Below are 22,380 nucleotides of genomic sequence, written 5' to 3'. Positions count from 1 at the left end.
ATTCTTTAATATCAAAAACATTCAAAATGTCTGCGTTTAAACAACTAACGAGGTATTTAAATAAAGAGTTTTAACGGCTTGAGTTATATTAAAATCCTCCTCTGAAAGTGAAATAAGCACTGAAATACAGCAATATTTCAAAAATAAGCGAAAAATAACGTTTCCAAGGTAGCTCCTATCGGTATTTATCAGTGCAATGTCACAGACAGACGAAGATATTTTATATATTTGCTAACGAAGCGCTCTCGGCTTTCAGATAATGTTATGTTGGAAATTAATATAGGAGTTTTCATTATATTGTTATAGGTATTTTACTAATATTTTAATAAATAATTTGTGGTCTCCATAGACAAAGACATAGGTTTTACTTAATTTTGCACAAACTCTGTTACTATTAACAGAGTAAAACGTAATTTAAAATATTGGTTGTTTGTAAAGTAGGTTTACGATCGAGATGTTTACGTGATAACGTCTTATTGGTGATATAAGTTTTTGGGAAGTAAGGAATTAATGAAGATAACAATTTTTTCAAATTTTAAATTACATCTATCGTTTTATTCACACTTTTGATGATAAATTTCGGGTGTAAAATGACAAGTTTACTTATTCGACTATGATATACATTTTTCTTCATACATTCACGGAATGACTGGCAGCGCTCGAGATGAGACCGTCTCTCTCTCGTTATACCTGCGATCGCGCTCGTGAGGTTTTGGTGTGACACAAGTTTCTGAACATGTCACCCGAATAAAACGATTTTAAAGACGTTATCACGTCAAAAGGGATTTTCATAACTTTTGCTTACGTTGATGCTACGTTAATGACGTAAAAAACCGACTCTCACAAACACTCTCTAATTAAATGTACGTATATTATAGTATTTACTAAACCCTGATAGTTCAAAGAAAACCAGTTTAATACATACACAAAAAAGCTATATAAAACAGAATACATAATCATTTAAAAATAAAACATGGCATGTCAAATACATTAGTTCTACTTAGCAGACGTAAGAAAGCTGTAAAAGCTTCCTTATACACTGTATATTCAAGGAAAAGAGGAAATTGAAAATATTTCATATAGAATAATGATATCGATAACAATTTGAGCGAATTAATCCGGAATCGGCAGATTACAGCGCGGCCCGAGCAGCCGTACCGAATTGATTTTATGTAAGCCGCCATTTTAGAACGTTTTAAATTATTTTTAAATGGAATCATATTTTATATATTCATAGATTTTACGATTTCTGACAAATAGTTGGCGAAATTTTATTCTTTCTTCAATTAATAAAATAAAATTTATAATATCTATGTCATTAGTAGTATTAAATACCAATACTTATTTTTTAGATTACTTTTGATACGAAACTTTATACAAAAATGCAGTATTCCGTCAAAAGTTCAAAGCCTAGAAATATGCGCTGAAAATTCACTCTACAGTCGTGAATTTCAGTGTAAAAAAGGAAAGCAATAAGATCCAATATCCCAGTATGTGGATCTAGCTATTCTATTGGAATACTAATTCTTAGAAGTTAGGTTTAGAATGTAGTGTTCATTTCCCATATTAAAGCAATTTGTAAAAGATTAATTAAAAGACCGTTTATAGTTTGCACCTTCTTTCTTTCAACAGGATTCATAGTTTAAACGAATCGTATATTACGATTATGTACTCTTTTTCATTTTTATTTATTAGACATGGTCGAATTTACGGGTTTGGAGGCTTCGGATAACAAATTATTTTCCAAAGAAAAAGGACCAATTTTTTTAATCGATAATTTACTGTAAACCCAAGTAGATTATTTTAGTATTTAACAAACATATCAAAATTTATCAAGAGAAAAGTTGTTTACTATTATTTACTAGACGATTTTTTTTCCGGAGACTATTGTGGGGGCCCCTCTTTTGGCTACAGCCCTCCCCTAAATCCGGCCCTGTTACTAGATAAACCCTCTGTTCTTACTATAGTAGTAGTTCAATAAAAACAAACACAAGAATACATAGAAAATCTTACCGCAACTGTTACACTAATATAATAAAGAGTAATAATTTGGCTTTTGTTTTCTTGTTTGAAATGGATAATCTCTAAAACTACTTCAAGTATTTTAGAACAGCTTTCGCAATTACAGTTGCTCGCCTAACACTTTGAGCCTGTTCCTTTACTTTTTTATTTTTATAAAGAGATATATCTCATTACTTATGAGATATGACTTGCATAATATAACAAAACTGTATAATTCTTTGTGACAATATTGTTCATTTCATTATATATATTTGGATACATAACGTCTGTCTGTCAGTGTCAAGGATACGTCCGGTGATGGATGTTGGCAGGTCTCCGACAGTCACGTGCTGAACGTATTTTTAAGATTTCTTACCACTGTATTCATAGATTGAGAAGGTGTGAAATATGACTTTTATAATTTTAAGAAATAAATTACATTTTTCTAACAATTTTCACAACCCCAACAAGAATGAAAAGTTCGCATCGCCGAGATTTTGCTTTTTTATTTTATTATGAAAATACTTAAGCTATATAAGATATTTATGCCTTTGGGTAAGAATTCTGATAATATAATTAACTATTCTCCCTGTTTCAAAAATATTAAAAAAAATCATCAATATTGTTTTTGTGTACGTAACTGTGAACTCAATGTACATTTAAGAACGAAACGTGTTAAAAAAACAGTTCGTAAGCAAAAACCCCATTCTAGGATTTAATAATAAAAAAATCTATTAGCCAAAACATTTTTCTGTTTATTCAAACCCCAAGGGGGTAAATAAGACGTTTAATACTTGTATTCTCCCTTGCATAACATGGGTGCGAAACTTGGAGTCCGACTGACAGTCTCAGAGTAAACCTTCCGAAGTTTCAAAGGGCAATGAAAAGGAGTATGCTTGGAATAAGATTGAGTCACAAAATCAGAAACTCGGATTCAAGCTCGTATATACCACCTAAAATGTAGATGGACAGCTCACATCCGGAGATGCCAACTTGATACATAGAGCAAACCGGTAACTCTTTGGTATCCAAGAGATGAAATCAGAAGAAAGGGAAACACATAAACACGCTGGAGGGATGACATAAGCTTATATCAATCTCAATGTTAAACCTGTAATTCGGAAATAAAGGCTTTATTATTATTATTAAGGGGGTAAAAATATGTTTTATAAGTATGGTAAGATTTTTTTAACTCTATGCAAGATAATTCGACATGTGCTTCGACACGAACGGTACCGACTTCTTCAAGTCATCATGATGGGCAAGGTCGAGGGGAAAGGATGCGCTGGCAGAAGGAGGAAGTCGTGGCTCCGCAATATCAGAGAATGAACGGGAATGGCCAGCGTAGTACAGCTGATGCGCTTGGCGAAGAATAAGGAGAATGATGACGTGCTGACCGCCAACCTCCAGTAGTGGAGAGGCACTACAAGCAGAAGAAGATAATTCGTGTCTAACTTTCACATATTAACATTTGTTGAAAAGATTCAATCTCCTAGTAAAGCTAGTCCTACTAAATCTAGTCACCCCAACAGCAAAATACCGCAGAGCCAGTGTTGAAGTGTTTTAGTTATCTTAGTGAAATCGTTAGAGCGTGTCAAGAGGTCCTCGTAGCGACGATCAATGATTAGATTCATTAGAATATTACGTGTTTAGGGATTAAGTCGTTTTAATTTCTATGTCCATAGCAGTCTAGAGTTTCTTAGTCTACAAGCAAACTAATATTATTTGAAATAAGTAAAAGTCACACATTGTTCTATGACTATATTAGATGTTTAGTTTAAAAAAATTCAATTCAAAATACATTACAAGTCGTAAAGTCTTTTCATTCGATAACATGACAAATTAAATTACCAATACGTCAATAATCAAATAAAATATTGTGAAAAATTACATTTAAAAATAGAATATAAAATATGGCATAGAATATAAAACATTCTTAATTCTTAAAAAGTTTATAAGCTATTTCGCAAGAGCAGTCACGGGCTGTCTGATAAATACATTTCCACAATTATAAAGGAAAACTTGGATAGCTAAACTATTTAGAGACTACGAATGGCGTAGTCCGGTCATTACCAAAGTAAGGGCGTAACATTAAAGCAGAGAGCCGTCTAAAAAAGTAAATGCAATCAAAACTGGGAAGTCTTAATTGTTGGAAATAAACGTTAAACGACGTAGCGTAACAGATAGGAATGAGGCGCTGCCAAGTCATACCGCGGCTAGATAACCTTGTATTTATAAAAACCTTTTTACAGTTTGGCCAAAAAGTGTGAACGCCTATTATTAAACAAATCTGCCTAAAGGGGTGCGAATCAAAGTAATTGGACCAAACTTTTTATATGAAATGCTACCTACTAAATTTGAAATGGTAACGTTATTTTCGTTGTTTGATTTTGATGTAAATTAAAAAAAAGAATCAACCAACTAATAAATGCGGTTAGTATATTAAATATGAGCCGATAGCTTTGCCGCATGAATTGCAGTTATATTCTGAATCCTTGTAATACAAATTGAATTTTAATTAGATTCACGGAAAATTTTAAATTGTCTTCAAAATAGCATTTAAATACTATTATTCCCTGATTTCAGTTGAAAGCCCAACCTCTTGAAAAAAGTGCGAGACGTAATGTTTATTCTGTATTACTTTAGTGGCCATATTTTTCTGTTTTACGGTAAAGTAATTTAATATATGTAAATGAGTTATAGATACAAAATAAAACTAAGAAATTAATAAACAACTGTGAGGATAGAAACAAATTGTTATATTTTAGCTTTTTTTCTCTAATGTCAGTTCAAAGCCCATAATATTTTTTCTGTTATAAGTCACCATATTTTTGTTTAACGATGAAGTAATTTAATATATATTATGTATAATTGTATAGATGTTATATATATAAAATAGGTGTTCTAAAAATTTAATAGAAAGCTCTGAGATTGGAAATAAATTATTATATTTTAGACTATACACAGCATCTCCTATATTAAATTAAGCTAGCCGTGTCATTTTTCGCATGTTTTTCGCATAAATATTGACGTGACTCCCTCATACGGAACGTGACTTCGAATGATATTACGAACTAATATAACGCCATACATAATTGTGTGTCAAACACTTCATGATACTATAAAGTTTACATTTGAATTTATGTGTTGCATTTGTTTAAATCATGAAACCCTTGTAACTTTATTTTAATTTGTATTGAAGCTAACTATACTATTATTTTTGTTTAGAACAGGGCAAGAGGCTAACCTGATGTTAAGGGATACCGCCGCCCATGGACACTCTCAATGCCAGAGGGCTCGCCAGTGCGCTGCTGGCCTTTTAATAATTGGTACGCTTTTTCTTGAAGGGCCCTAGGTCGAATTAGTTCGGTAATACTTCAGTGGGCAGCTGGTTCTACATAGTGGTGGTGCGCGACAAAAACTGCCTTAAAACGCTTAGTTGTAGAACGACGGACGGCGAGGTGATACGGGTGGAATTTCGTATTCTGCCTCGGCGTCCGATGATGAAACTCAGCATTTATTGATCCGAAAAAAATAATATTTATAACAAAAATGTTTTTAATTTTGGACTGCGTAGATATTGATAGCGCGAGTTATATTTAAAGCACAAAAAAAATAATACAGATACTTATCAATTATTATTAACGAATTATTAATCTAAAATTTAACTTGAATTCCCACGTAGAACCAATCACATTATTTTACCTGAACTTTACCTTTTTACCTAATTTTAACTGCACTTATTGTAAACGCATCTATAATGGTTTTTGGTTGACAGTGAAATGAATAAATAACACAACGGTGGCGGATTGTTTATATTTCCTCATATAAGTAGATTTGAAAATGTAGATTATTCCGTTACGTTTCTTTAAATCTACAGCAGCGTTGGCCTAGTGGCTTCATCGTGCAACTCTCATACCCGAGGTCGTAGGCTGTGCGCCAATGGGTTTTCTGTCTATGTGCGCGTTTTACACTCGTACGATGTAGGAAAACATCGTAAGGAAACCGGCATGCCTTAGACCCAAAAAGTAAGTTAGACCTTAGACGGGCTCAGGCACAGAAGTCACTTACGTACCATTTCCGAAAATGATTACGAAACGGACATAAATAAGTCCCAGTCTAAATTTTTTTTTAAATCTATATAAACTTTTTGTGGAATCGTCTTTTATAGTTCCGCCCGCCCTAGCATAAACTAAAAGCAAACTGAACTATAAATACACTATACATAACTTTGATATGAAATTATAGTATATATATGATAAAATATACATACATATAGTAAATACTGTTGATGTGTGTACACAAAAACAATCTCATCGCAGATTGGAGGATTGCAATTTTGTTTAACAAAAGTACAACATTGAACAAAATTTGAAAGTTTAAACATATTGTACACAGAAATAAACAATGTTCCTTGGATATTCTTATAAAATGATAAATCGTATTGATTTATGATTTCTGAATCGTTGACCTAAATTCCATAATTACGAAACGTCTTATTGAAGCATTCAATAATTCCTGTAATCAATAAAACCTAATAAAACCAATCACCAAATTCACAATCTACTAATGGACTTTCCTTTGCCTTTGGAACACGTAAAAAAATATAAAAAAGGGAACGTGCAACATTCTTGCTGTAGGGAGTGCATTCAGGGCTCATGCACATTTACAGTCATAAAAGAATGACTATAGATTAAAATAATAGAATCTATGGCCAATCTTTCCACACGGATTCAGATTTTCTTAATCTAAAGTTATTTGAATTTACATCGCATTCGAAATGGATTTTTTTAACATGAAAACTTTTTTAACATAGTTGAGAATAATATTGTAAATTCAAATAATTTTAAAAATAGAAACTAACATTAAAAATACAGATTATATCAACATTAACAGTTAGTGAAAACATCCAAACACCGATAGTGGCAAGAAAAGGTGATAGAAAAGAGAAAATAAAAACACCAGAGGGGGTAGGGGGGAAAAACATCGAATTTCGTAAACACCGATGCGACGCGAACCGCTTTTCGCCGGCCGGGTACTTTTAGGCGATTAGTTATTTTGAAATTTAACCAATTTATTTCAAGAATATTTAAATATTCTTTATTAGAATCTTTAGATACTTTTAACAATATTTCGTGTATTCCAAATATTTTAATTAGTTTATTGTAACAGATTAAATTCTTCGAACGCATGAATTGATCGTAATAATTGAAAGAAGATAAAGATAATCCTATATTTTTCTAGCTTGTCTTTGCATTTAGGAAAATTTTACATGTAAAACAAATTCTATTTATACATATGCCACTTTTCTACGTTATTGCCTTCAATTGCGACTACTGCCCAGCCAAGCATACACTGCTGTAAGCACTTTCTTAGAAACAGGAATTTTATAAAGAAATTTACTTATATTGAATATTAAGGCTGTATTTCTTTTTACGGGTAATAGAAATCATTACTGATCCTTAACATAAATGTATGTAATATCTGGCGTATATACTTTGATATATTAACTTCTGTTAATTAGATACATTTTTATCAATCACTATTTACCTTGTATTACGTGTTAAATTGTTTAATTTATTTAAGCTATTTTTGAAACAAATAGTTATTTTCTTCATGATTTTAATATCTTACATTGTATGCTACCAGTATTTCAATTTGTTTGTTTCATCTGTCCGTAGACAAGATTTATAGTCTGAATTCGATATTTATGTATAGAGTATTGGTGCAATGTAAACGGTATATAATCTTCGTGAAAAGGTTCAAACTTTCAGACGACTGCAGTGCGTTGCCGTAGAGTACTGCACTGCTTACTCATATCTTAACTGATAACATATTGATCCATTAAACGAATTTCATTTAAAATTATCTTCAGCATTTGTTGAATGGAATATAATGTATGCTGCAATAATTTTTTTACTCATTTAAAGTTTCAACCATATATTGACATTTTGAAAAAGCTAAATATGTTTATTATAATTCTATTAAAATGCAGCTACGTCGTGTGTTTAAAATTCAATTATTTTATTATTAATTATATTATCAGATGTAATATTCCAGCAAGGTTATTTAATTAAAATAATTTCACATGATACTAAATTTTTCAATATTAAAACATCTAAGATTTAAGAAATACAGCAACGATATTGTCAATATAATAATGCAAAGAGAGATAAAACTACACCTACGTGAATGCTTTTAGTCATCTAAGACGTCTTAAATTATATACGTATTAAAGATATTAAGAGCGAGCTTTGAAAGCACCAGCTTGGAAATACTTTAGCATTTAAAACAAACATTTAGGTTATATTCATCTTCGCATCTTAAACCGAACGAAATAAGATCACTGTTTTTCAGCGTGAACACAAAAACGTCGAATTTTCAGTGACTTTATGTAACGCGCATCAGATAAACAAGCTAATTTATATAGCCTTATTTTTGAGGTGTTGCGACGCCCTCTTTACCCTACCTTATTGATCTGTTTACAAACTTACACTTAACACTATTTTTTAAACACGTGGTGCCTAGCACTGAACACAATTTTAACCCGAAAATACCCGGGCGGCGGACGCGAGGAAGAAGCGATACAGCCCACAACATCTGTTAATATGATCATTGTTAATTACATATGGGTTTGTTGTTAATATATTGTAGCAACCTGTCCCGAGGAGGGCGCTTGAAGGTAGGTTGCGACGTCGTCCACCATGCAGGCTCGCGGGAGGTCGGGTAGGAACATAATACGTTAGATGGCGCGCATCACGCGTGCGAGCTCCGCGGCGCGCCGCGTCCGACTGCCGACTGGGCCGAGAGCTGCCCGCCTCGCCCTCACACCCCTTACTATTTCAGGGCTGTAAGCTTTTCCATTTTTCCTGCATCGCACAACTAGTTCACGTAGATGGCGTTGCTATATTCCATCTATACATTTGACTACTAATTGATTCTCATACTACACTATAATACTTATAATGACTTCCTGTTAGTAGTATCTGTAAATTATAACAATGTGCAAGTGTTTGTTAAGTTATGATTTTTGTTGTCAAAATACGCTTATATTATAGATTACACAAAATATTCATTCAGTATGCGTAATCTATCAAACGAAAGCTAAGGTTTTTACTTTTAATAATCAAGAATAGATGAACTTTTCGAAGTAGTTTGGTAATCATTTTCCAACATTTATTGAAATGTAATAAAAAAATCAATAGAATTTGTTTCAATTTATTGTCTATAGTCATCAGGCAGCGATCGTGCTGCTAACCTAAAACATATAGTCAATACTTATGAAATAGATAAATAAAAGTGAAAATAATATTTCTAAAGTTTTTCCGGCTGATCAGCCCTAGCCAGCACGTTGTAATGCATTCGCAGTGCTCGCTGCGTCTCGGCGCCATTCGGTCCCGATCGGTACTCGCTCGTCGTCACTCGGAAAGCTCTTTCATTTCCTACTACGTGACGTATCAATGTTGACTATATAATGTAATATGCACTTTATGTTACTACAGTAAAGTTTAAAATAGCCCACACAGTTCCTCCTTGAGTATTGTATTCGACTTTTGAAATATCCTAATTTATCGAACACTCATTTAAATATTGTAGTCTCTATTACAAGGAAGTAAGGTTCCCTTTGCGTGTGTGCGTTTTCCAGCTGACTCGTCATAAATGTGTGCGTAAAAACACATCTTGGGCGGAACGGCGTTACGTTTGGGCGCATTTTTTAGACGGTTTCCTTTGGCGTGTTAAAGAATATTTTGCTCAATTTTCAACATTGCAGTATAATTAAATTATGTTTTTACAACTTTTGTTAGCTTAGTACAATGTTCTTCTCAACTTTATGCTGCAAGTTTTTATTATATCATTGAGATATTTTAGCAAATGTTAATTAATACTACTATGGCTGTAAATGTTAGTAGGATCTTTAAACAAACTTTATTCCAAATGAATCACAATTATTTTCAAATAGCTCGGCTATTTACGAAAGTGCACAACAAAATGTAACATTGTTTTGTATACCTAACAAAATCTTGTATTGAAAAGCTTTTATATATTTAATATCTATAACTAGCTATATTAAGGTCACATATATATATACTAAACTTAATAAAATGCCATTTATGTAATGGCGTGTTTCTAGATTATTGTGTATATTGTAATATGATCGTTTTGATTGTATAGCTCGTTACTTTGAAGTTATTTAATAAATAAAGTTCTATCCGTATATTATCTATCATACATCGTTCTATCAGTATTCTACTCCGCGTACGGACTCGCCTATCTACCATATTCCTACAGCGAATTGTATCTTATTTCGGCCATACAATGCGCAGAGGCGATGAGAACTTGGAGAAACTGATCATGGTTGGTAACACAGAAGATCACGTCACCGTTCACCAACCAAATGGACCGATCAAGTGAAAGACTCATCGTCCTCATAACTGTATAGTGTATAAGAGAGGTTCTGGACAGAAACCGGTGGAAACAGATAGTCCTTGCTGACCGCGACATGAGCTGCTGATTAAAGAGAGAAAGTATATCTAATATCTATAGTTTGTTTCATATTAAATGCACGATTGTGATAAAGACAAAACATTCAACTGCTGCTTGAGGCCTGTTGTAAATACGTAAATACTAAATTATTAAAAAATGCATTGCAGTTACGGTTATAAGTTTTTTACATATATATTAGTTTTTTACAGTTTTATATCTTAATATATATAAATTACGTGTCACGTTGTTTGTCCGCTATGGACTCCTAAACTACTAAACCGATTTCAATCAAATTTGCACACCGCGTGCGGTTTGATCGAACTTAAAAGATAGGATAGCTTACATCTCAAAACTATTTTATTGCAAATTATTTGTTAATTATTTGATAGTCACAATTCTAACAGATGGCGCTGTGTTGAAAGTACCAACGTTTCACATAAGAGACAATTTAATGGCATTACCACCAAAAAAGCATGGTGGTCCCCATGACTGGTGTTCTCCTACCGTTTCCCTTGAATAGTTAACTACTATGTAATATAACAAAAACCTTAGCCACAGCAACGCCTGGCCGGTCTGCTAGTAATATATATTTTTTTTATCTTACCTTCTCTTTGGTTAAAATAGTACGTTCGTGTAGGAAATTTACATGACAATAGTAAAGAAATTCATGACATTGATTTCGTATACTCTGTGGTAGAACAGAATCATAACAAGTCAATTGTCTTCAATAGGTTAAAAGGGATTGACCTACTTGAAGATTGAGGAAAACAAGCCCTATTTTTCCTTTGCCGAACTCTCAACGTTGGTGATAGTTCATTCGTGTTTTTTATAAGTCTTGATAAGTACTTTTGAGGACCACCGATTTGAGATAGACAACGCCACCACCACTACGGTATCTCGCATGTAGCAAAATATTGATACTACCATTCTTTGAAAGCACTTAAATTATTTTTTAAAAATCAGTGGCGCTACAACCTCTTTAGGTCTTGGCCTCAGATATCTGAATGATCATTTTTAAATCTAATAGGCAAGAAGGTAATCCAGTGCCTGCCACACGCCGTCGACTTTTTAGGTCTAAGACATGTCGGTTTCCTCACGATGTTTCCTTCAACGTTCGAGCAAATGTTAAATGCGCCCAAAGAAAGAAAGTCCATTGGTGCACAGCCGGGGATCGAACCTACGACCTCAGGTATGAGAGTCGCACGCTGAAGCCACTAGGCCAACACTGCTCTATATAATATATAATTCCTCTATGGATAAATTATTATCCATCGAGGAATTATCTGTCACCCAGAAATCCTGAACCTAATTAATTCAAGTTGACACGGATGCTGATCACATACTTGCAAATGGCTAAAGCGTGGAACCCCTTGCCACATTGAAAGGTTACAGAACTTAAAATTTACAACTAAAACTCTTTCGTTACCAGCAGATTTATTCTGACTCTTTTTTATAGGACATTAGGCGAACCTGCAATACCAGGAGGTATTTTTGTCTAAATAAGTGCGAATGAAATAGCATATTTGAAAAAACAAAGCAACTTTAACGTTTGAACTGCGAAAGTAAAGAAACATTTCCTATATTCCAATGAGATCTCCAGTTTAAAAACGCATTAAAGCAGCTTAATGTAAATAACAATAATTGTAAGCTCACATACGTTTTAACTTTTAATTAATCCATGCACTTTTACGGGAATCTGTAAGATTATTCAATGGATTCCGAAATGCAGAGGCTTAAGCAATTACCCTCAACCGTACACACTGTGATAATTTATTTCTAGCTGATTAGTGTTTTAGTCTGGATATACATGTGGCTGGAGCTTTTACAGGCAGGTCACGGCATACTCTGTTTACACATACACATGCTTAGAATTTATACGATTGATCCTCTCATAATATCACCATACCCAACACCCACAACTTACAAGAAACAATAGCTTAACAAAGACCCTTAACAATGTATCAATAATGTCTATTATTTTGTCCACCGCCGGAATAATCCTAAAATAGATACACGAATCTATAAAAAAAGATCACCCGAAAACCATTTATATCAACCCTCAAAAAGCAGTACATTAAATACGCCAATAATAAACCGGAATTTCTACAATTTCTACCCATTAAAAAAAACTGTGTGGGCTTAGGTGCGTGTGCTACAGTGTACCAGGATTGATTCATTCAATCCTGAGCTAAAGTAAACAGTTACCAAACTTAATAATAATTATTATTTATTTATTTACAGGAATATGATACAAAAATATTAGAGTGATACCATCTAAACTCCGCATAACTACCACACATGATGTCGTGCAAATATGTCTTCCATAAGTAAAAGATAGAATTTTACATAGGTTGATAATAAATAGATTGTAGTTACATATCTATTTCATTATTAATCATATTATCATAGTCAATTCTTTTTTTATTTTATCACTACATCATCCCATTATTATAATATATTAAAACGTTATCAAATACACATATTAGTAAACATAACAATCAAGTATAAAGTATTTAAATTTTCTGAACCTACAAAGTAAAAAAAAAATACTTAAACATAAGAAAATTAAAACAAATTCAAAAAGTTTGGTTCCTGTGGCAGTACCTTTAACGCTTTCAGTAATTCCTCGCTGTATTGCGATACTTATTCGTTATCAAATTAATATTCAATATAATGTTTCACTTGATAACTCTCTTCCTCTTCAAGGTACACTAAGTCACTCACTGTTTCACATGTTCACTTGTTCACATGAGTCCAATTTCTAATTTTAATGTGTAAACACTGTAGATTATTAGCAATATCTTTAGCGGAAATCGTGCATGGTTAAATTAAACGTTCCCATTTGCAACTCAAGTCGAAAAAGATTTTGTTATCAAATGTAAAGCATCGTCTTAGGTTATCGATTATATATTTAAGAAACATCATTTGCTGCTTCGTACGTCCTTTTATTACTCTAATAATTTATTTGTCATACCTTAGTGGACCGATCCAGTACCAGTACAGGTCTTACCATCACCCAAGCGCAGAGGCTTGGCGAAGACAGGAGAGAGTGGAGGAAGTTGAGCGGCGACCTTCAGAAATGAAAAGTGCGAAGCAAAAACTGGTCATGCCCAAACATTGTAGTGGAAGTAGCGTTTATAATACTTGTGACTAGAAACCCTTAGTCGTAGTATGTAAAGAGCGCTCTCTGATATTGCAGCTAGGCGGGCGCAGTTTTATTCCACAGAGTAACTTGACATAGATATATCATAACATACCTATAATAATTAATATAAGAGGATTAAATCACGTTTAAATATTAACATTTTGTTATTATTTATTTTTAACACACGTGTTTTCGTTTATAAATTTTACTACAGTTGTGATAACATAATTAAAAAAATGAAATAGCCTGATTTTACTTTACTTTAAAATGACACATTTTTAGGCTTAATTATTTCGAATTTAAATTGATAAACTGTTGCGACGATTCGCATTCATTAAACCTAAAAATGGGGTTTGTTTCTTTTGTAGCAAGTAAACGGCGTTTCCAGGCTACCACGTAACTTCCAATAGCGATAGTGATTCCAATTTTATATTAAGTATATACTATACAATATCTACACACCATAAACATTTTGCTATGAATGATGTATTTTTTGTTAGGGAGTGCAATTTCAGTCATTTATTTTTTACAGTGTAGTAACATGTAGGTATGTTTTAATAGTTGTACACAAACGTATATTTAATTCATTTCAATTAGTATATAATCTCTATTCTATTGCTACCCTGTGCGATAATCAGAGAATACTAAATCTAATATAGCACAACTAGGAGTCTCAAAATCCGGCGCCGTATATTATATTAGGCTGAGAACAGAACGGTTAAATGATTCCTCTCTCTTGTGCACTTTGCTTAAACATATTTCATTCGTCATGTTTTATTCTACAAATATATAATATATTCAAGTTAGTGTTGCCCAAATGCAAGACCAAGACGAGACTTAGGCCAGTCTTGGTATTGCGAAAATGCAAGAACAAGACCACGACCGATTTTGGCCAACACTAATTCAAGTAGTAGTTACCTTCTTTCTCACTATTAAAGAATAATGGTAATAAGCTATAATAAGTTAAAAGTCGGGTAATCACTATAAATTTATTTATAAAGGTATTAAATACATAGTTCCTATATTTATTTATGAATCGTTACACTCAATGAATAAGGACAGTTTAATGGACATTCGGTGTGCGTTAAAATCATTGTATTATAAAATGCTTTTTAACAAATATTGGATCAAATTGAAAATTTTGCTATAAGAATTTAATTGTATTATTTTTCGTCAAATACATTTTAATTATATGTTGTGTTGTTTGGTTGTAGAATATAAACACGAAAAGAACTAAACCGGTTAGAGCATTATAATATTTTATTTGCGATAATCTCTTGGATTGTCTATTGATACTTCAAAATAATAATTTCGACTTTAAATATTCATTATTAAAAATTATGTTTGCACTAACGGCATGAACTTTTAATGTCAACTCAACATTCTGAGAATTCTTATGAATATTTTCCTCGGTTATGTCAAGCCATCAATAAAGAATAACGCGGTATTTACGGAAATATCCAAATAACCATAAAACTATATTCGCGCAATAGATAAGGGATGGTAGCCGACTGGTGCAAGGACAGGGGCCACATGGGCTACAGGGACAGATGCATGGATGGGGCCTCCACTATATTAAAGATTACATACAAATTACCCATAGCATTATTTACCAAGTATCACTGTCTAAAGGCCGATTTACATTATCTTAGTGTTTAGGAGAGTGCTTTAGGATTGTACTTTAGTTGAAACATGTAAACGCTACTTGCTTTAGTAAACGCTACGCTAAAGAACTTGCCTTTCAAGTTGTACTAAAGCACTCTCCTAAACACTAAGATAATGTAAATCGGCCTTAATAACCATAACATGTAGGTACTTGAATTTGAAGATTTTGTAGCGATCAACAATAAAATGTCGATGTTAAGCTTAAACTTAAAAATACAACAACCAAAATACAACAACAACAATAACATTTTCTCTTATCCACCTTAATCTTTGCCATATTTACCATTAAAGGATTCTGCCTTGTTTCCCACTCCTCCCACTGTCCAATACACGTAAGACCATGTGTACTGAATGTTTACAATTAACAGACACATTTATTTATTTTATTCGCATTACTTGTCCACAGTCCCTGGAGTCCCTGGAGTCCCAATATACATACATACATAGGCCTAGGAGTGTTGACTCTCATCCCTGAGGTTGTAGGTTCGATTCCCGCCTGTGCACCAATGGACTTTCTTTCTATGTGCGCATTTAATATTCGCTCGAACGGTGAAGGAAAACATCGTGAGGAATCCGACATGTCTTGGACCCAAAAAGTCGACGTGTGTCAGGCACTGGAGGCTTACATACTTGCCTATTAGAATGAAAAATGACCATGAAACCGATTCAGAAATCTGAGGCCCAGACTTAAAGTGGTTGTAGCGCCACTGATTTATTTTATCACACCTACATATTATTACCCGCCTGTAAAATGTTTGTAAACATTTGGGACTCAACATTTAAAGATCAAATCATTGTATTTGAAGTGTGTTATAAGAGGTTACAAGTATACGCCAGGGCCTCTGGTTGTCTTAATGCAACCCTTGCCACGGTCGTGTGCTATCGTGCACATAAAGTCAAACGGGGAAATTAAAAAGAGTTACAGCCGCATCGACGCCGCGGGCTTGCGCTTTTTTCCGATAGTAATTAGTGGGAATATCAGTTTTATTTGCTACCAATTTTATCTCTAAATGCACTGTATTTTATTTACGATAGTTTAATTATCATTGATAATTTTCACACTAATTTTCGTAATATCCGTTTATTTGTTAGGTTAAAGTAGGCTTTATAGAACTAGGAAGTATTCATATACTTTCAAAGAGATTTGATTCCTCTTACTATGTAGTGTATTACTATTAATTATTTGAATAATCATAATTACCTTTAGTATTTATTTATGAAGCATGTTTTACCGTTTACGTAATAAAGTTCGCAACACAACGGACAGCCTTGTACCGAGATTATAATTCCCTTCCAAGCCACCTTTATCTATTTAGAAAACGTTAGGATGAAACGTTAATTATGCTTTCATGTTACAGTTTATGCTAAAAATCATAATATTTTTCATATTTCATTCATATTTGCATAAAATAAAAAAAAAATGTATTTAAACTATAGTTAGTATCGCATGCTACGAGAGCTACGAAATGTGCGCTCCTCCTTAGACGTATTTCGTAACTACGCAATTACATTTAGAGCATATTTTAGCCCATATTACAGGTCATTAAGTACTGAATTGCTTATGTGCCTACAATTTATATAAAAAAAATTAATTTTAAAAAACTTTTTTTTGAAAATAAATTTTATTTGCCCCATTTATTTACGAGTTTACATGCTGCATGTATTGACCATCTTTGTGAGAGGCTGGTGCCTTTAATAGGACTATAGAAGTCTTGTGGTAACAGGTCACCAGCTATCCATCGCGGTCACAAAATATACAAAAAACATAAAACTAAATAAAATAAAACTAAACCATGTGTGGTGGTGTGGGTGTTCATTATGTGTTAGTGTGTTTGAATGAAACGTGTGTGAAAGATAATTTAAAGTGTACATCAAATGGCTATGGATAACAAATTTTCTACTACATCGTATTAAAGGGTTTTTAGAAATTTAGAAACATTACTAAACAGACTGTATTTACTCAAAGAAGAATAAAGTTTATTGTACCAAAATAGCTAATTACAGGAAGTATTTAAATTAAAAATATAAATAAATTTAGGATCTTTCTAAAAGGCTTTTGAAATATTTTTAAACCTCTTGCGGTTAGCCGAATATAAATTCTTATCCAATATTCACAAATTCTCGCGGCATTCTAATGTTCAGTAGCAAATTGCAATTTTCTCATGCCGTCCGTGTCGCCGCGTTAAATATTATATCTTTAAAAATATCGTCTACGAGCTTAATACGGAAATTCTTTTTAAAATCCACGCGAACGTTTCTAAAAATACTTAAATTTTCACAAACGACTGCACTAACATACTACTAACTAGTCTAATCTTTAGGTAAGGGTGTGACACTTGTCAATGAAATTTTTCAATGTTTTAATTGTAATAAATTTATATATAGATATTATAGCTCTCATAACTAATTATCTACTTTGTAAGCATATATTTCGCGTAATATAATCTTTAGTGTTCGTCACTTAAAGGCCTGTACATAGTAATTAATATTTGTTGAGAATTTAGAATTGGTTGACTTATTATTAAAATTATATCTGTCAAAATTATTTCCTACAGACTATATTGTTCAAATATTTTTTACCACAGCCAAAAGTAAAGCCAAAATATTATAGTAATCCGCAGCTGATGCACAATATAAGCCTCAGAAAGGGCATCGTCAAGTTAAACTGATGTCCCAACGTCTTCCAAAAGACCCTTCTGTTACTGCAATAATAATCAATAATTGCGCCATACAAAAAAAAAAGTATAATGAATGTGTATTGTGTGCTCCAGTGAGTTACGCGTTGTGCTGACGTGCTACATATGCTACGACGTAGAACTTTACAAGATTTTACCTATATAATAATATGACTCCTTAGCAAACAGGTTTTATTAATTTGGTTTAATAAATAAAAAGATCAACGTTTTATTTAGCTCTTGGAAGTGTTTCGTGTTCTTTTAGCATCCATAAGCTCCATGCCAATTATTATGCACATTGAAAGCAACGTAAGAAATTACGCTTAGAAGGTATATGCGCCTAGCTCGAAAACTACTATCTTAAAAAACTTGATTCAAAATCTTAGCCTTAGTAGAGCGAGAAAAGCGCGATGTTTTTAGCGCTCGCGGCGCTTTCAGCTGATTTATACTTCGCTTATCGCCCGCTGAATTTATTTGTCTGCTCGCTGCAGCCCACTGATGGTGGCTTCATTTAGTCGGCATTATTACTTTTAGACCTGCCAAAAAAAATTCTAACAATTTTATTATAATATTCTAGAGATAATTGCTTATATTTGCTTTAACAATGGCTAATACAAAATATTGTTTTTGTTTATAGAAACTTCGTCATTCTTAACATTTTCTAATTCTTAAAATATGTTCATATATAAAACTTATGAATTTAAATCAAATAATGAATTCTGTTTTAACTCAATATCTGTTCAGAAAATATTAAGAAGATAGCTTTCATATTGTAAATCAGAATTTTGTTTTTGGGACGATATTGTGTCACATGTGAACAACATTTCATCTCTAAAGATATTTAAGTCTTGACGCGGGTTGTCTAGGCTGTGGTAATTGTACAAATTATAAATATGTGACCGAGCGCTGCGACGCGGATTACAGTCGCATCACAGTCCACATAACGTTTACAGTAATGAGCAATGTAATTTGTAATAGGAAATTTAAATAATAATACCAATCCTGTAATAAAAGAATGTCTACAAAAGTAAATTCATGATATACCTACAAATATATAATCGGTTCTCATGATACACGCTTTGACTTACAAGTTTACAAAACATATAACGCATAATAGGCCTAATATTCACCCTTAAATTGCTCAGTAGTACTACATAATATATTATCACCAATATAATGAACAACTCAACAATAAGAAAACTGTGGAAACATTCGCTTCACCGCACTGTACGATTATTTATTTACACCGTATGCAGATTAATAAACTTTTAATGTTCAACTGTTTTGTGGTCTAATAATTTTCAATGGATGACCTCTTTATTCTTACATTATTTTACGGGTTTATTATAGGTACCACATTCCTAAGTCAACAATATTTTTGAGATATCGAGTAAATATAAGTATCATGATGTCTGTATGTGTAAACCAAACTATGAAAATGTATGCATGTTTTAAATAGTATGAAAGTTTTATTATAACGGAAATGTTAATAGATTTAATTAAATATTTTATAAACTACAGAAAGCCGAAGCGCTTAGCCAAATATTAGCAAAAGCGCGCTAGTTGCAGATGTGTTTTTTTGCAGGCGCGGGTTATTTTAATTTTACTTCTTTTTGCTCTAACATTGGCGGTTCATTTTGTTACGAGAATTTTCTGTTTTCGTTAGTATTGCACGAGTATATCCTTATTTTAATTAAATGCAAGTAGAATTGAAATTATTTTGTGTAATAAATACTCTATAAAAAGGTTTTTAACTTTAATCTTAAGAAAGATGTATGCTAAAAATAAAATCTTTAGTGTTTTAAGTATTATGAAATCATTATTTATGGTATGAACTCACGTGTTCTTTCCTTGGTTTGTTGTTGTTTAAAAATATGTTAAAGATATATATACCGTACTACCAGAGTTAATGACAGATTGTAAAAAATATCCAATGGTGCAGTGGTGATTCGAACAACCAACCTCGGGGTCGAGATTCGCGAGTCTAGCCACTACACCAATCACATCACCACGTATATTCAAGTAATTCTTTTAAAAATGTCCCTACAATATTTATATTTAAGTTACCTAAATGTATAAGCTTTATAGGTAACATATACAAGTTATGGTAAATAGAAATACTTAGCTAAATTACTTATCAGCTTCAGACCTACCAAAAACACATTAATATTATATATTTTTCTGCTTGTGTATTTATTCATTATACCTATGAAAAATGTTAATGTGACAAATAATTATAAAGACTATAAATATCAAACTTTAAATCAAACAACGAAAGTAGAGATAAATAATACCATTTATTTATTTTTATTCTTATTTTTCTTAATCAAACTTGTGGCATCGTCATTCAACTGTTGGAAAAAGGCTTTAGATGTTTTTAACGATTTATCATTTGCCTCCACACCTTTTATTGTATTTCTATGGTCTGTAACTTTCATAACTTGACCCTTCTTTTTCTGGAACATTTTCTTTTTCCTTCTTTCTCTATTTTTGTCTGTTTGTGTTCTTTCTTCTTTACTCATAAGGTCTCCTTTGTGCTTCTTCTTAACTTCTTCAGGTGCTAATAGTGCTGCATCACTAGTGGCAACAGGGGCAACCTCTTCCATTGAAATTGCTGGTGTGTTACTGATGATTTTAACTTCCGCCTGAGGTGCTTTTGGAGTGTAATGATAATGGCATAAAGCATCAAGTTTTGCAAATAACTTGGACATTATATCACGAATCTCTTTATGGCTCTCTGGTTCATCTTCTTCTTGAATGTCTCCAGATGCTGCCTGCTTTTGCTTTAAATACTCAGCTTCATAAACTTGAGCTAAACTAAGCTTGCTCTTAGAGTGATCTAGAATTTCTGGTTTTTTAAATGCTAGTTGATCATCAACTGGTTTTTCTTTCTTTTCAACATCATCCCATGCTTTATCTTTAATTCTCTGACGTATGAGACCTTCTAAAGTTACTGTTGTTTGTTCAGTTATTATTGGGGCTGGCCGTGTAGTCAAGTCAAAATCAACAACCTCTTGGAGTAATGAGTTTTGTGGTCTTTTAGTAGCATCAACTTCACCTTTTAGTTGCCATGGAGCTTCTTTAATGGATTTTTCTTCTAACCTCGATATCTGTTGCTTAAGTCTTTCTTGTCTTAGTTCAAATTCAGATTTCTTTTCATCCTTATTTATAACTGTATTGTTGACTTCAGTATTACTATGATGGGAATCACTCTCAGAATCAGTATCTGGTTGAAGACCAGTAAACCTTACCTTCTTATCAGAATTTTTAGGAATTGTATCTTCACCATCATTATCTAAATCACTAGCTATATCTTCATCTGGCATATCTTGATCATCTACATCTCCATTCTCAATGCCTTCATCATATTTATTATTTTCTTCACTTACATAAGAGTCATCATCATTAAAGAAATCTTTATACATCACATCCTCATCATCTTCAGACTCTGCTTCATCAATATCTTCAAATAAATTTATTGACTCTTCATCATCATCTTTTTTCTTGCCCTTTTCCTCCATCTTTTCTTCATTAATTAAAAATTGTTCCATTTCTTGTAGTTTAAAAAACTGGTCATCTACAATGGAAGACTTTTTATGAGGTTTTCTCTCTTTCTTAGCTTGGTTTGTTCTCCCAGATGATTTACTTGGAAAGGATATTTCATCTTCTTCAGGTTTTGTATTTTTCTCCTGCATTTCTTGCATCTCCTCATCATCAGATTCATGTTCTAATTCGGGTACATCTATAGGAAAACTCAAATCATTTTTATTCGAGATACAATTGGCGACTTCCCATACCAAATGATCCCAACACTCAGAATTCTGTAACTCAATTTGCTGCCATATTTGCTCTTCATCAAGTTCCTCTATGATGAGATCCTGCAATGCACCACCTTTAGATTTTTTGTGAGTCTTTTCTTCTGATTTTGTGAAATCGTACAACGTTTTAATTAAGTTTTTAACGTCCCCTTTGATATCATTTTGAATAGCTAAATAATTTACAGGTTTTGCTGTTATATCACTAAACTTTTCAATTAAATGTTCCATGATTGTGTACCCATGAATTTAGCTACTTATTAGTTTTTACTCACGATTTATTGCATCAAAAATAGATTTTTAATAGTTCATTTATTAATAAACACGTGCGACTCATAGATTTGATTTTTGGGTTAATCAACAACAATAACAGATGACAGCTACGACACTGACAATGATTGACAAAGACTGATCGCAAGACAAATTTTGGCAATTTGACTTAAAGTTAATTATTTTTCTATGAAATTCTTTCGACTTTGAATAAGATATGTACTTAATTTAAATTAAATACCAAGTCGTTTTGTTCTTGAATATATCGTGATTATAAAATCGACGTAATCTTAAGAATGGTGAACCCAATACTGTGTTAAAGTAA

At 32.6% G+C, this 22,380-nt stretch overlaps 2 protein-coding genes across 9 annotated transcripts in view; both read right to left on the bottom strand.

The window, feature by feature from the left end:
• Nucleotides 1–8,789, bottom strand: part of LOC125057236 (nuclear factor 1 B-type) — a 38,766-nt gene extending 29,977 nt beyond the window's left edge. For 7 of the 8 annotated variants that reach the window (XM_047660801.1, XM_047660803.1, XM_047660802.1 and 4 more), the window contains exon 1: nt 8,660–8,789. In XM_047660801.1, coding sequence (XP_047516757.1) covers nt 8,660–8,737 — 78 coding nt within the window. In that variant the 5' untranslated portion in view covers nt 8,738–8,789. Of the gene's footprint in view, nt 1–8,627 lie in introns of all 8 variants that reach the window. The other variant, XM_047660806.1, reaches the window with a different exon arrangement.
• Nucleotides 8,790–20,248: 11,459 nt separating this feature from the next.
• Nucleotides 20,249–22,157, bottom strand: LOC125057160 (U3 small nucleolar ribonucleoprotein protein MPP10). Its single transcript, XM_047660659.1, has one exon. The coding sequence runs from the start codon at nt 22,014–22,016 to the stop codon at nt 20,268–20,270; it is 1,749 nt and encodes a 582-aa protein (XP_047516615.1). The 5' UTR covers nt 22,017–22,157; the 3' UTR covers nt 20,249–20,267.
• Nucleotides 22,158–22,380: the final 223 nt, after the last annotated feature.

Source organism: Pieris napi, chromosome 16 (genome assembly GCF_905475465.1).
Source record: "Pieris napi chromosome 16, ilPieNapi1.2, whole genome shotgun sequence".
Taxonomy (NCBI): domain Eukaryota; kingdom Metazoa; phylum Arthropoda; class Insecta; order Lepidoptera; family Pieridae; genus Pieris; species Pieris napi.
The sequence above is the reverse complement of the archived record's forward strand: the minus strand, read 5'-3'. Positions and strand labels throughout refer to the sequence as shown.